This window comes from Alternaria burnsii (genome assembly GCF_013036055.1).
Source record: "Alternaria burnsii strain CBS107.38 chromosome Unknown 728, whole genome shotgun sequence".
Lineage (NCBI taxonomy): Eukaryota > Fungi > Ascomycota > Dothideomycetes > Pleosporales > Pleosporaceae > Alternaria > Alternaria burnsii.
Genome location: NW_024066122.1, coordinates 1 through 12,627, shown reverse-complemented (window position 1 = coordinate 12,627; position 12,627 = coordinate 1). Strand labels below are relative to the sequence as shown.

The window sequence follows — 12,627 nt, the reverse complement described above, 5'->3', positions numbered from 1 at the left end:
TCCCGACAAGCGCGTACAAACGCCCCATCTTTTCTTGCCCGGATATCAACACCGCGAGCTCGCGCAAAGCTTCGCAACCACAAACACCCTCGATTTGAACGCGCCCAGTCCACACGACATAATCGCAAGAGATGGCTCTTTTCGGTCAAGCGGCAGCTCCCGCTGCGAGCTCCACTACAGGCGACACCAGCAAAGACGTCGAGGTGCCCGCCGGCCAAGTACCCAGCGACAGCATATCTGACCTTCAATTCTCGCCGACCAACGATTTCCTTGCAGTGGGAAGCTGGGACAAGAAGGTCTACATCTACGAGGTCAACGGCAACGGTGCGCAAGGAAAGTGGATGTTCGAATGCCCGGGTCATGTTCTGGGTCTGGGATGGTCAAAGGTACGTTTGCTGATGCCATGCAAATGCGGTAACTGGATGCTAACAAGACGTAGGATGGCACTCGTATCGCAGCCGGCGACTCAACAGGCATGCTCAACATTGTCGACTTCCGCACCGCCCCTGCCAGCGGTACCGTCCCTGCGCAACAAGCCAAGGCCCACGAGAATGGCATCAAGTGCGTCCGCTGGTTCCAGACTGGAGGGCAGGACTACGTCGCTACTGGTTCTTGGGACAAGACCGTCAAGTTCTGGAACCTCCAAGGCGCTGAACCGGTTGGTACACTGACGTGCCAGGAGCGTGTCTACAGCATGGACGTCAAAGACCAACTGCTAGTCATCGCGACCGCTGAGCGCCATATCCACATGGTGAACCTCTCAAACCCCACAACTATCTACAAGACCATCACCAGCCCTCTCAAGTGGCAGACCAGGGTTGTGAGCTGTTTCTCGGATGCGACTGGTTTTGCTGTTGGCTCCATTGAAGGACGATGCGCTATTCAATATGTCGAAGACAAGGATACCAGGTAAGCATCTCTCCTTGCACATTCAACCTTCCACCATCTAACGTCTCAATAGCCTCAACTTCTCATTTAAGTGCCATCGCCAACAAGACCCCGCCAACCGCGACATCGCCAAGGTCCACTCGGTAAACGCCATATCCTTCCACCCACAACACGGCACTTTCTCCACTGCAGGTTCCGACGGAACTTTCCACTTTTGGGACAAGGACGCCAAGCACCGCCTCAAGGGCTACCCCGAGGTCGGCGGCAGCATTGTCGCAACAGGATTCAGCAAGGACGGCAACATCTTCGCCTACGCCGTCAGTTACGATTGGAGCAAGGGTTTTGGTGGCAACACACAAAACTACCCTATCAAGATCAAGCTTCACCCCATTCTAGGGGAGGAGTGCAAGCCGAGGCCGGGAAGCAAGAAGAGGTAATTCTTGATACATTGGGGATTATTCTCTGTCTTTTTCATGTCGGCTTTTCGCCGACAATGATGTCTGAAAGCTCGACCGCAGCGATAGCAGGGCCTTCATCTTCGGCGCTGTGGAGCGCACCAGTGGGAAGCACATGACACAAAGGAAGCAGCAATGTGCTTGACGAATTTGTGGCGCCTTCTGTATACACACCCTACGCCCCACACTCATAACGCTACTCTCAGTTGGACGATATTATGGTGTTTGTTGTTTCTTGGTTTCCTGCATTAGCGTTCAAGGGGACTGGCGTATTTGGAGATATAGTACCATGGGCTGTCGAGGCCCCTCCGTAGGATAGGCAGGAAAATGTAATCAAATTACTGTACATTTGGCTATGGCAAGATATAGTGTTCTACGTGTTCCTCTTTTTATTCTCCATCTTCTGCTTGTTGTGAATACGCCAGACCACGTAGGGCAACGAGTGATGGGTATGCCTCTGAGAAATTATCCTACAGAGCCTGAATGAACGTGCTTGTGATTACCATGACAAAGAAACAGGAAACTGATCAGGTCGGCAAGTCTTCTAGTTTGCGAGCAGAAACAAGAGTTTCGGACAAGCGCTTCTTGATCATATCACTTGTGAGACAGCAAACACCTACCTTTTGTATACATATAAGCGGCCATTCTTCCTCTCCTATCGTCTTTCTTTCAAGTAGTCAGCCACCCACAACCCGCTCATCTCCTTCAACCCCATCGCATTGGTTTCCCATTTTCGACGCTAACAAGCTCGTAGTTGTGATGTCAAGAAGGGTGCAACGTCAAACCTATCTACCCACCACAATATCTTAGCACCCAGCGAAACCCCATCAACCACTTCCGGCACCCGTTCGACTCTGAACCTTTGACGGGAGATTTTACACAAAAGACACAAGGCACCAACAATGTCTTCACTATTTGATTTATTCTTATTCTTATCCTTTTGACCACCCCCGTTCCCTTTCGTCAGACCTCCGGCCCATTGACCCATTCGCTTTCGCGCGGAGGAACTGACACGTCTGTTCTTGCGATAGCCAAAACCAGCCAGCAAAGGACAGACATGCCCCCGCATGAACACGGAGACTTCAACCTAGCCCTCAGAGTCGGGAATTTGTTGTTGTCAGATGTGTTTGTGTGTGTAAGTATTGCTTTCTAATGCAGAAAGATTGTCTGGTACTGTCCATGCCGCCATATGGAGGCTTCCCAGATGGTAAGTCTAGTTTTCTTTCTGCCCTTTTGTAATGAATGGGTGAGTGGGTATGTGTGGTTCGGTGGCTTAGCGCAAACGGTCAGGACCTTGGTTTGGGCTTGGAACGGAAAGAGGTACACTGAGGTATGTTTTTCCCTCTGGGGTTTGTGAACGATGACAGTGAACAGATGCCCGTAATGGACGCGTCGGAGTAGGCCTTGGTGAGGTAGCTCAGCATAGAAGATGGTATGGAGCGGGAGGTTGTGATGGAAACAATTCTATCAATCGATCGATTGCTTGTGCATCGAAGTTCTATCTGTGACCTCCCGGTGGTATCAGGATAACCATGTTGATAGTTTGGAGGACATGTAACTAAGAGATAACCAGGAACACAATATCTGTTGTGATTTGCCGACTCTTCTACTTCATGATAAGTTTGTGCACCTTTCCGAATTACACTAGGTTAGCCTGAACGGCAAGTTAGGCAGCGATGGCATCTTGGTTGCGCCCTTTGTTCTCAGATATGGATATGTGATTACATCGCAACCACGGTACGCATCTCCACGGACCAAGATCAAAGGCTGCATCTGTTCTCTAGTCACTGGTCATCTATCATACTCACTATCTCAGCATCCTCTTCTCGACCATCTAAACGACTCTTCCTATCGAATTTTCGGAACATTTACAGCAATGCAGCTCCGAAAAATACCCTATTCACTCGTCGCGGCCGACGCCGCCGCCATACAAGCCATCCAAGACTCGTCCAATCCATCTTTTCGCTCCCAACGCTTCTCTACCGCGCATCATCGCCTCGACGAGATCACACTCGTCGTGCCCTCAAACGTGCATTCCACCCACGAAACACCACCCTGGAAACCATACGGCTATACACTTTGGCATCCGCTCATCGCCAAATCACAAAGTTTAAGCGAACATCATGAAATTCTCCTTCCCACCTTCATTTACGAGGACCTTCTGCGTTGTCACAGCACTTGGGTAGCGACAAATCGGATTCACGCGTCCCTTCTCGATGATGTTGTCGAGATGCTGAAATGTACAAAGTCAGGAAAGAAACTAGCAACACTGCTTGACGGTGAGAGGAAATGGTTCATTCGCCTTGATCAGATGTCGCCAAAAGACTCTCCCATGGGCGGCAAGTTGCCTAGCTCGACAATTCACGAGGTCATTACGAGAATCTGTACCAGCATGCGCGCGTATGGCTGTCTGACTCGTGAATTCGACGACGCGAAGATGGAAGACAGGGACACGCAAATCAAGCTTGTGCTGAACCCTTGGAACGAGGGTATGGATCCTGACAAAGAGTTTCGAGTTTTTGTATCGCCACCTGCTGCAAAGAATACAAGGGAACCACATGCTACGAAGTTTGCGATTAGTGCGATCAGCCAATACAGGTGGCCAAAAGCATTCCAAGCGCCATGGGGATTTGACTTGCAGCAGACGATAGATTTGGTTAGCCAGGGTGCAGTGAAGGTTCTAGAAGACATCATAGCCTACACAGAGGAGCTTAGTGAGGACATCACGGGGTTGTTGCTAAGGTATGGTTTCAGTTTTGATGTTACCTTACAGAGAGATGGGGGCGTACAGTTAGTGGAGCTCAACCCTTTTGGTGCGCTATCAGGATGTGGAGCTTGTCTTTCGACTGGGTGTTAGATGGGAGAGTGATGTATGGATGAGAACAGCCGCAGTTCATCGTCACATTAGATTAAACTAAGTTGATCTTGCGATTCTCCTCGAAAGTGAGAAGTTTTTCGAGAGTGTGGGTATATGATGTGTCGCAAAATTTGTAAGTGGCTGTCACAGAAGACTAGAAAAGTAAACACAGGATACACGAATGTTTGATCGTGCATAATGCACTGTGTACTTGATCTCAGGGTTTTCTTGATACGGCAGTGATCCGTAGTACAAGAGAGAAGTCTACGTGTGCAGGGCTGTGGCCATAGCGGCGAATTGCAGTCGCTTTCGTGGGGCAACAAAAGCTGTGTACATAGTAGCTACTCCAGCACCCTAACGAGAGTGGAGTTTTGTTCGGATAGAGTCGATGAATGTACTACATGATCTTTCATGTCGCTTGGCCATCTTCAGAGGTTATAGTAGCCGCATCCCGTATAATCCCTGTACTTCTCATCCTCGTATGCCTCCGTGTCTCATCGTTCTTGAGAAGCTCTCCAAGCGCCTTGAAGTTGACCGGCTTCGTCATGAAATGGTCAATCCCTGAACTCCATGCTTCTAGCTTAGCACTTGATGACACTAAGCCAGTAAGCGCAACGATAGAAGACCTTGGCATGTTATTATCTCGTTCGTGTTCGCGAATGGCACGTGTGGCGCTCATGCCGTCCATGACTGGCATGGACATATCCATCAGTATGACATCAAATTTTCGCGATCCTTCCCGATACTTGTCCAAAGCTTCCTGCCCATTTGATGCTTCTTCGAATTGAAGTCCGTTCTTTTTCATGTATGCTATGAGAAGCCTTCGGTTCAACAAATTGTCGTCGACGATGAGGGTATGGGATACCACAGGATCCTCTTCTTCAGTAGGCGACGTAACCGAAGGCTGCGCAGTAGTGGATCCAGCTGTAGATGAAGCGACCGGTCCAGACGCGTCCGAATTCAAAGACTCAAGGGTGCTTTGCAATGAGTTGGTCGGTGAGGAGGGATAGGTATGCTGCTTGGTTTCTTGCGACAAGGGCTGTAGTGACTGGCTAGTTGGTGCAGTATACTGCCAGTTTTCTGCTGGATGATCAAAGCGGTCCAGACATCGATTGAGAACATAGGCCAGCTTGTAAGGGCCACAAGGTTGGGTGATGATTTCAACGACAGATTCCCGATTTGTCACACGGACATCAGAACGGAGGGTAGCAGCTTCAAGCGCGTCCATCCCGACGAAGACGGTTACTGGGGCGCGTTGACCGTGAGCTCTTCGTTTGCGAATCGTAGCGAGATACTCAAAAGACAGTTCAGGGCAGATGACGATGTCTGCATGATGACCTCCCCACTCGGTTGTCTTCACAACTTGCATTTTGAGTTGTGTCTCCAGGGTATCGGCTAGTGCATTGGTGAAGCGAAGAAGGCCTTCGTCTGTTTTTGAGACGCTAGTATTCTCGCTTGCTTCCGCTATTTTCTTGCGAAGGATGCATATTCTCCGGCCTTTTAATCTTGGTAGATGAGACAGGTATTGCGCTCTTTCCGCTGTCAACGAGACAGGAGCTTCGGGTCTGGTAAGGGCGAGTTTGACGATGAGTTTGGTGCCGACTTGGGGATCACTGCTGACCTCAACCTTGCCACCGTTGGTGTCGATGATCTGTCGGACCTACATATAGTGTAAGAAGTTAGTGTATGTCTCACGTGCAATCGAATGTCGAGATTCTTACTATGCTCAAGCCCAAGCCTGTACCCGGCGCGTGGGAATCTTCCTGGGAGAACGGATGGAATATCCGATTTGCAAGAAACCCAGGGCTCATACCTGAGCCGGTATCCGTGATGGTGAGTGTGATTGCAGTGGGGGCGTTTGTGTTGTCTGTTAGTTTGCTCGAACGCAAAGAAACATGAATGTATCCGGTGTCGGTATACTTAATAGCATTGCCGAATAAGTTCATTACTATTCTTCTCCAAGACCCAATCGGAAATGAAAAGACCCAGTCCTCATCGAAAGCCATATCTAGGATGATAAACCGTGTTTTGCGTTGCGGAAACGGAACTGCGTATTCGTCCGTAGGCGATGAAGGCGCTTCCACGAGCTTTGAGGTGACCGGGATATATGAGGATCCAGAAAAGACAGCTTCCACGACTTCTTCGGTTGCGATGGTAAGATCAAATGCGGGATCTTTTCTTCGCCGGTTCTTCAATGGCTTCGAAGATAGTCGTATCGTGTTCGCATTTTTCAGTCTCTTGGAGGACACGCTTTTCTTTGCATCGCTAATCTTGGCATAGTCCATGACGTGGTTGATAGTATCGAGAAGAGTTGAACCACAAGCATGCAAAGAGTTCATCATACTGGTCTGAAATGAATCGAGGGGGGTGTCTTTGATGAACTCCAGCGTACCCAGGATGCCGTGTAGAGGTGAACGAAGTTCATGTGATATGGAAGCGACAAACGTCGTTTTAGCCTACAATGACCCGTTAGTTTGTGTCGGATTCTCCGTTTCATAGTACCTACCTGGTTCAAAGCTACAGCATCTAGCCTGGACAATTCCCTCATGATGGAATGGCTGAAAATCTTGAAGTATGCCAAATCTACTGAAGTGGACAGCAATCGATACGCATCATTGCTCCAACATAGGCAACCAGCAAACCATCGAGCCCTCTCGAAATCCCAAAAGGGAACAAAAGCGACACTGCGTGCTTTAGGGAACATGGCCTTGATAGCAGTCGATCCTCGCTGTGGCCGGCCGTTGGTCTTGCGCTTCGATGATGTAGCAGGTGATAGATTTCCAGTATCGTTAGGGTTCGATGTCGACTCCTCAGTAGAGGACAAAGAATGACCTTCGGCGCAGAATGTAAAAATTTTGCCATGTGGATATTCGTGGAACAAACGTGACAGGTCGGGCTCTAACAATGTCCCATACTCGGGATTCTCTTTGTCGCTCGGGGTGGCCACACCAAGCAGCTGACACATCTTGGAACTCGATGAAGAAGAGCTGCGCTGATGTTCCTCAGTGCTGTTCGAGCTTGCATCGTCGCTGGAGGACCTGGATTGGTATGATTCGGAAGGAGCCTCAGTACCACTTCCTGAGGCGCTATTAGCACGACGATGTCCACCGCTCGCCGCAACGCTCGCGTCGAGTATAAGCACTCCATCCAGGTCGCTCGAGCCCATAATTACGTTCGCAGCACGTGAGAACATGGACTTTGAGTCATTGGGCAGGATAGAGTCCTCTAGATTTGGTGTATCAATTAGCCTTTATCTCACACATAACTTCAATAGAAATGCTGCTTACGAAGCGAACGTATTGATCGGTGCCGGGCGGATTTAGCACGAGCTGTCTTTGCTATAGCTGATAAGGGATGATTGGAAGTGGTCTCGTTTAACTCAACACCTTCGTGTACCTTTTCGGTGTCGTCTGTAGACACTATCTCCTTGTCCGTTGTAGAAGATATATCAGATGATGTTTGTGAAGACGATGCCGAGTCTTGCCGAACTTCTCTCTCGAAAGGTACCAAAGCAGATGCGCCTTCAGCAAAAGAGACAAGACCGCGTGTGAACCTCTCCCCCCGTCTGTACTGGTCGCTAATCGTGTATGTGTTCAGATAACTAACAACCGTGGAACCAAGGTCCTTAAATAGCTCTGCTTCCTCTTTGGAAAGACCGTCTCGGCTCTTGTTGTCGAAGATGCAAAGCGTTCCAACTGTCGCACCATTTGGGGACTTCAATGCGACACTGGCGTAGAAGCGCATATCGGGATTGCTTTCAACATCTTCTCGGAAGCATGAACGTTGATCTGTGGTAAGATCACTGATGACCAGGATAGGTTCAACGTTTGGACCCAATTTCAAGACCTTTTCGCATATGCCCCAACTTCGCGGAATGCTTACGTTCCCAAGCCAGAGGGTATTTGAAGCATCACCCAAACCATCTGGTTGCAGAGGTAGATCACAGGTTGCCTCCGCAAGTATGTGTTGTCGTTCTTCGTCAAGGAGTGATATCATGGACCGTTGCGCTCCCATCCGAATGGCGGTAAGTTGACACAAGGCTGTTAGAGTTGAGTCCAAGGATGGCCGAGGTACATGGCTTTCCACATTGTCGGTGCGTGGAATATTGCGAAAAGCTGCGCCATAGAGTAGCAGCACGTCTCGTTCTCTCCTCATCCCATGGCGATCGGTCTTGATCTCCCTGCGGTCGTTCGGTTGTTGACTCATGATGCGTAACCCAGTGTGCTACGCCCTAAAAGGTCGAGGACGTCCACAAGCTGCCTCAGACTTCATGCTCCGCCATCAAGATCGTGATTAAAGAACGGCAACCATTTGCATTCACCAAGCATCAAGACATCGTGGGGTGTGGAGCGAAAGTTTGCGATCGCCACACGAGGCGAATCGACTCGACACAGGCGGCAATTAGTCTTGCGGGTCGATGAGAAGCTAGTGTAGGATTCGCTACCTAGCCGGTGTGGGCTATGCCAGGCTAATGCCGCTGTGGTGTCTTCTCACCGGCCAGGGATCGTGCTCCGCGGGCCTATTGCATCTAGAATTGTCCTAGAGTGTCTAGAAGTGCGTATAGGCATTCTTCAATCTCGACCCGCCAGACTGCATTCCCATGAAGGTCGCAAAAGGCCTAGAGCCGTTCGGCTGTAGATGCGGCGAACGCACACCCTGGAACGTGACAACTGAATCTGCTTAGGTAATCATAGCAGTTTAGCGCTGAAGGCATGTACTGATGCGCAGTATCCTACTACCTTAAGACTAGAGTGAGATGCCGACATCTAAGAAAATAAATACAAAGAGTGCTGGTACTGGATGATAGGCATTTGTTGAGTGCGTCACGATGTTAGCGCGTCGGCAATGCAGTCTCCCGATAGCCAATCACAGCCTTCTTCTAGATACCTAGAAACGACTGGCAGTATCAGCACCACTGTTTCGGGGCAGTATTCACGATTTCGGTTTCCTCTACTCGAAAGTCTTTACGGGTTCAGGATCAAGATAAGAGACAACGGGGTATGGCGCCAAGAGGATTCACGTGCTCAGCGACGTGAGAAGTCAGATCTGGAGTTGGGATCATTAACCGACAATTGATCCAGGCCACCGAATTTGAAGATTTACGGATCACTGTCAAGATCACGTTCATGTGACAAACCGAGCAGCTCTCTTAACAGTTTTCTGATGATATGGGCATGAAGAGGGAGCTTAGTCCCAATCCGAGTACGACCGAGATCGCGTAATATCGACTTCCATCGATATTATCAATCTCACAACAGGAGACATAGCAAATGACGAAACAAGACGTGGAGAGATACGAGATGAGTTTGTGAAGGGCGAAAACCTTGATCAGTCTCCATCGCGCAAGGCTTGATCGTTCCTTAAGCCTTGATCCTGCGCATATTCCTCATCATCATGGCCGTGTACGTCTGTAACGTACTTCTCAAACTCATTAACCACTCTGACTGCCTGGTCTACATGCGTGTAGCGTAACGTTTCCTTCTTGTACCGTGCCAGCTGCCGAGCTGTGCTGATCGTGTTTCTGATCTGCCGGCCATTCAGTTTATGTCGTGCGAGGATGTCGAGTTTCCTGCTGATTTCTTCGGTGTTGATGTTTTCCCCAGCTTCCGACAATGACTGAACAAAATTTCTCCAAATTTCCCAGCGACCATCCCTATTCAGCGGCGGATAGTGGAGCGCGAGCTGGATACGCGACTTGAAAGCCTCGTCGAAGGTGCCGATACGATTTGTCGTTAGGATCAATATACCATCATAGTATTCCAAGACACGCAAAAACACGGAAACCAGCGCGTTACGCTGAAGATCCATTTTTGTTCTCTCTTCGAGGAAGACGTCTGCTTCATCCAGTAGAACCACACAATCCCAGGTACTTCCAATGTACAGAGCCGATTCGAGATACTTCTCAACGCTTTCCGCATCTGTTCCGACGTCACCGCAAGTCACTCTGTACAATGGGCGTTCCACGAGTTCTGCGATACTCTCCGCTGTAAGAGTCTTGCCGGTACCTGGCCCGCCGTGTAGTAACATGATAAGGCCCTCACCCTTTCCGTCCATGAAATCCATCTTGATGTCCCGGCTCTTTTCGATATGTACCGTGACTAAAGCTTTTACTAGCTCCTTTTTGCCTTCCTGTAAAACCAGTCGTTGTTCGAAGACCCCACTATTCCATTTGATGTCCCGTATGTGATCCACCATTAGAACATCTAGGGTGCTTAGTATTCGTAGAGATGGGGATATTTGTATACATACTCCATTTTTTGTTGTGAAACCCGTATCCCTTGATAGTCGCAGGCAGCATAAGCGTGAAAGGGCCACCTGGGGGCACATCGCTCTCCAATACAGCATCACTGAGCTCGCTTTTGGTTATTGGGTCGTCGTCACGGCTGTGCATCAGCTTGTAAGCTTCCGTGTCGACCATGTACCGCAGATTAGCCTAGCTTTGTAAGCAGATCACATTGATGGCAAATGTAGCATCTTACAAGTTGCGAGCCGAGCCCTTGCAGTGGCACATCGTAATTCACATATTTTTGACGCCGGCAGCTCCAGAAAGTGTAACCCCGCTCTCGTAGTCCAGACTCGACTCCATCTACTGCGTAGCGAATGGGGTATACCGGAAGCTCTGTGATGGCGATCTGCTGTGACTTGGAGGGCCACACATGTGAAAGGGTGGTGTGCTTTCGAAAAAAGTTTCCATCATACTCCCATGACCAGCAATCTATGACCAATGTGTTATGGCTGTGCAGACGGCAGGACGTTACCGTGAATGCCTGAAGGTGGCCGTTTTCGGTCGTAATTACTATGTCATCTGGCTGAAACAGCATCGCCCAGTGCTCTTGGCTTGCGATTCTCGCGGCCGAAAGTTCTGCTAATTCCTCGTAAATGGACGTTAAGCGATTGGTTAGGTAATGGAATAGCACTTTCAGGCCTATCTGTTGTTGCGGGTCCGGTGCTTGCGTGAAAGGTTCGACAAAAAGATGCTTGAAATGATACAATCTTGCGTATGGGTAAACAAGGTCCTCCCCGAAACCCCGTTCTTTGACCCAGTTTGTGTTGAGGTCGCGTAGGTCGCACAAAGCTTTTTCAAGACTTTCAGAGAGCTGTATCTGCTCGGAGGTCGCTTTGGCTCGTGGTCCGCCAAACTCGAGAATCTGGAAATAAGGTTTGGACTGAGTGCTTATGAGCTGAGGCATGGAAGGCATTGGAAGTCGTGTGAAGATGCTTTTGATCTCCTTGTGGTAAGCCTCACAGTCGTACTCTTGGAATACCACGAAGCTGAAGCCAATCCGCCCTGCCAGATAGGTTTCCAAGTCTAACAAGGGTTCCTGGCCACAAAGTGGAGTTGTTCGGTTTGCGTTTGCCGGCATGGCTGGTATATCGAGGTAGCATGCGATAGAAGGATGATCTGTATGATACTCACGGGTATGGAAGCAGCGTACACGGTGTATGACACTCGGTTGCTGAATCGGAGCTCCGGTTGGTGAACGTGTGCGCTCAAGCCTCTCGGTTCTGGGTCGCTGCTGGATGGGGCCAGAACCACTGCCTGTTGAAGCATCGCTAGAACTTCGTGGTCGCTTTTCATGCGCTTGAGCTTCCATACTTGCCCATATATGAGTTGATACTAGAAGTACGTTTACGTCTAGAAACGAATGTTTCTCGAGGCGATCTGGCGATGGACCCAACGTAATGTAGCCCATCCCGTCTTCACCGGTCAAAGGTGGCTTATACGAAGACTAATCTCATTTAGGCAAGGCTTTACAAACCACAATTCACCTGGCCATGGATGCATCAAACAAGCACGACCATGATGGACATTCGGTCGCTGGCATAGAGCCTTAAACGGTGAATAAACATGATGCTAACATTCTCCACACGCTATATACATTATCCAGCAACAGTGCAAGCTCTAAGTAATTGAATCAGCCCGGTGAGGCGTAGAGATGAATCTCATCATGTGTATCTTTGCAAGAGCTCTTTTCGCAGTTGGTAACAGGACAAGAGAATACGGCGTTTAACAGAGGATGATGTGCTGCCGTAGCTGCTGATTGTTCTGTGCTTGCGTATCCTAAACTTGCTGGCGAAAGGTTTCTTGGTTAATGCTCTGCAAGTTCGGCTTGCTTTCTGTTCTCCATCTGTTTTTGCGGTTTTTGCTGTTGGACCTTCTCGATTTTGCTAGTAGCAGCCTCGAGGCGTTCAGTAAGGACAGAGACCTTCTTGCGAAGCTCGCCGGTTTCAAGAGTGTGGTTGCGCACAAGCTCCTCCTTGTCGAACTGGAGCTGGTTGACCATGTGGTGCATCTCCATGGACTCGCGGTGCCAGTTCTCCTTCTCAGCAACAAGAGCGTCGTACTCGATGCGCATGGCAGCAAAGTCATCTTGCATCTGGCAGATCTTTTCCATCCACTGCTTCTTCTCCTCTTCAAGCTCCTCG

At 49.5% G+C, this 12,627-nt stretch overlaps 4 protein-coding genes across 4 annotated transcripts; 1 reads left to right on the top strand and 3 right to left on the bottom strand.

The window, feature by feature from the left end:
• Nucleotides 1-131: 131 nt before the first annotated feature.
• GT037_009355 (poly + rna export protein) lies at nucleotides 132-4,083 on the top strand (the record flags this gene model as incomplete). Its single annotated transcript, XM_038934402.1, has 6 exons — nucleotides 132-386; nucleotides 440-909; nucleotides 962-1,321; nucleotides 2,098-2,189; nucleotides 2,506-2,550; nucleotides 3,596-4,083. Coding segments are annotated over 6 exons (1,710 nt in total), but the record flags the coding sequence as incomplete, so codon positions are not given.
• A 526-nt stretch (nucleotides 4,084-4,609) lies between these two features.
• GT037_009354 (sensor histidine kinase response regulator) lies at nucleotides 4,610-8,406 on the bottom strand (the record flags this gene model as incomplete). The annotated part of the gene is made up of 4 exons (XM_038934401.1): nucleotides 4,610-5,860; nucleotides 5,922-6,656; nucleotides 6,707-7,425; nucleotides 7,488-8,406. The coding sequence occupies 4 exons, from the start codon at nucleotides 8,404-8,406 to the stop codon at nucleotides 4,610-4,612; spliced, it is 3,624 nt and encodes a 1,207-aa protein (XP_038782676.1).
• A 1,122-nt stretch (nucleotides 8,407-9,528) lies between these two features.
• GT037_009353 (uncharacterized protein) lies at nucleotides 9,529-11,795 on the bottom strand (the record flags this gene model as incomplete). The annotated part of the gene is made up of 3 exons (XM_038934400.1): nucleotides 9,529-10,403; nucleotides 10,450-10,633; nucleotides 10,680-11,795. The coding sequence occupies 3 exons, from the start codon at nucleotides 11,793-11,795 to the stop codon at nucleotides 9,529-9,531; spliced, it is 2,175 nt and encodes a 724-aa protein (XP_038782675.1).
• A 495-nt stretch (nucleotides 11,796-12,290) lies between these two features.
• On the bottom strand, nucleotides 12,291-12,627 carry GT037_009352 (uncharacterized protein; the record flags this gene model as incomplete). Its single annotated transcript, XM_038934399.1, has 1 exon — nucleotides 12,291-12,627. A coding segment is annotated over one exon (337 nt), but the record flags the coding sequence as incomplete, so codon positions are not given.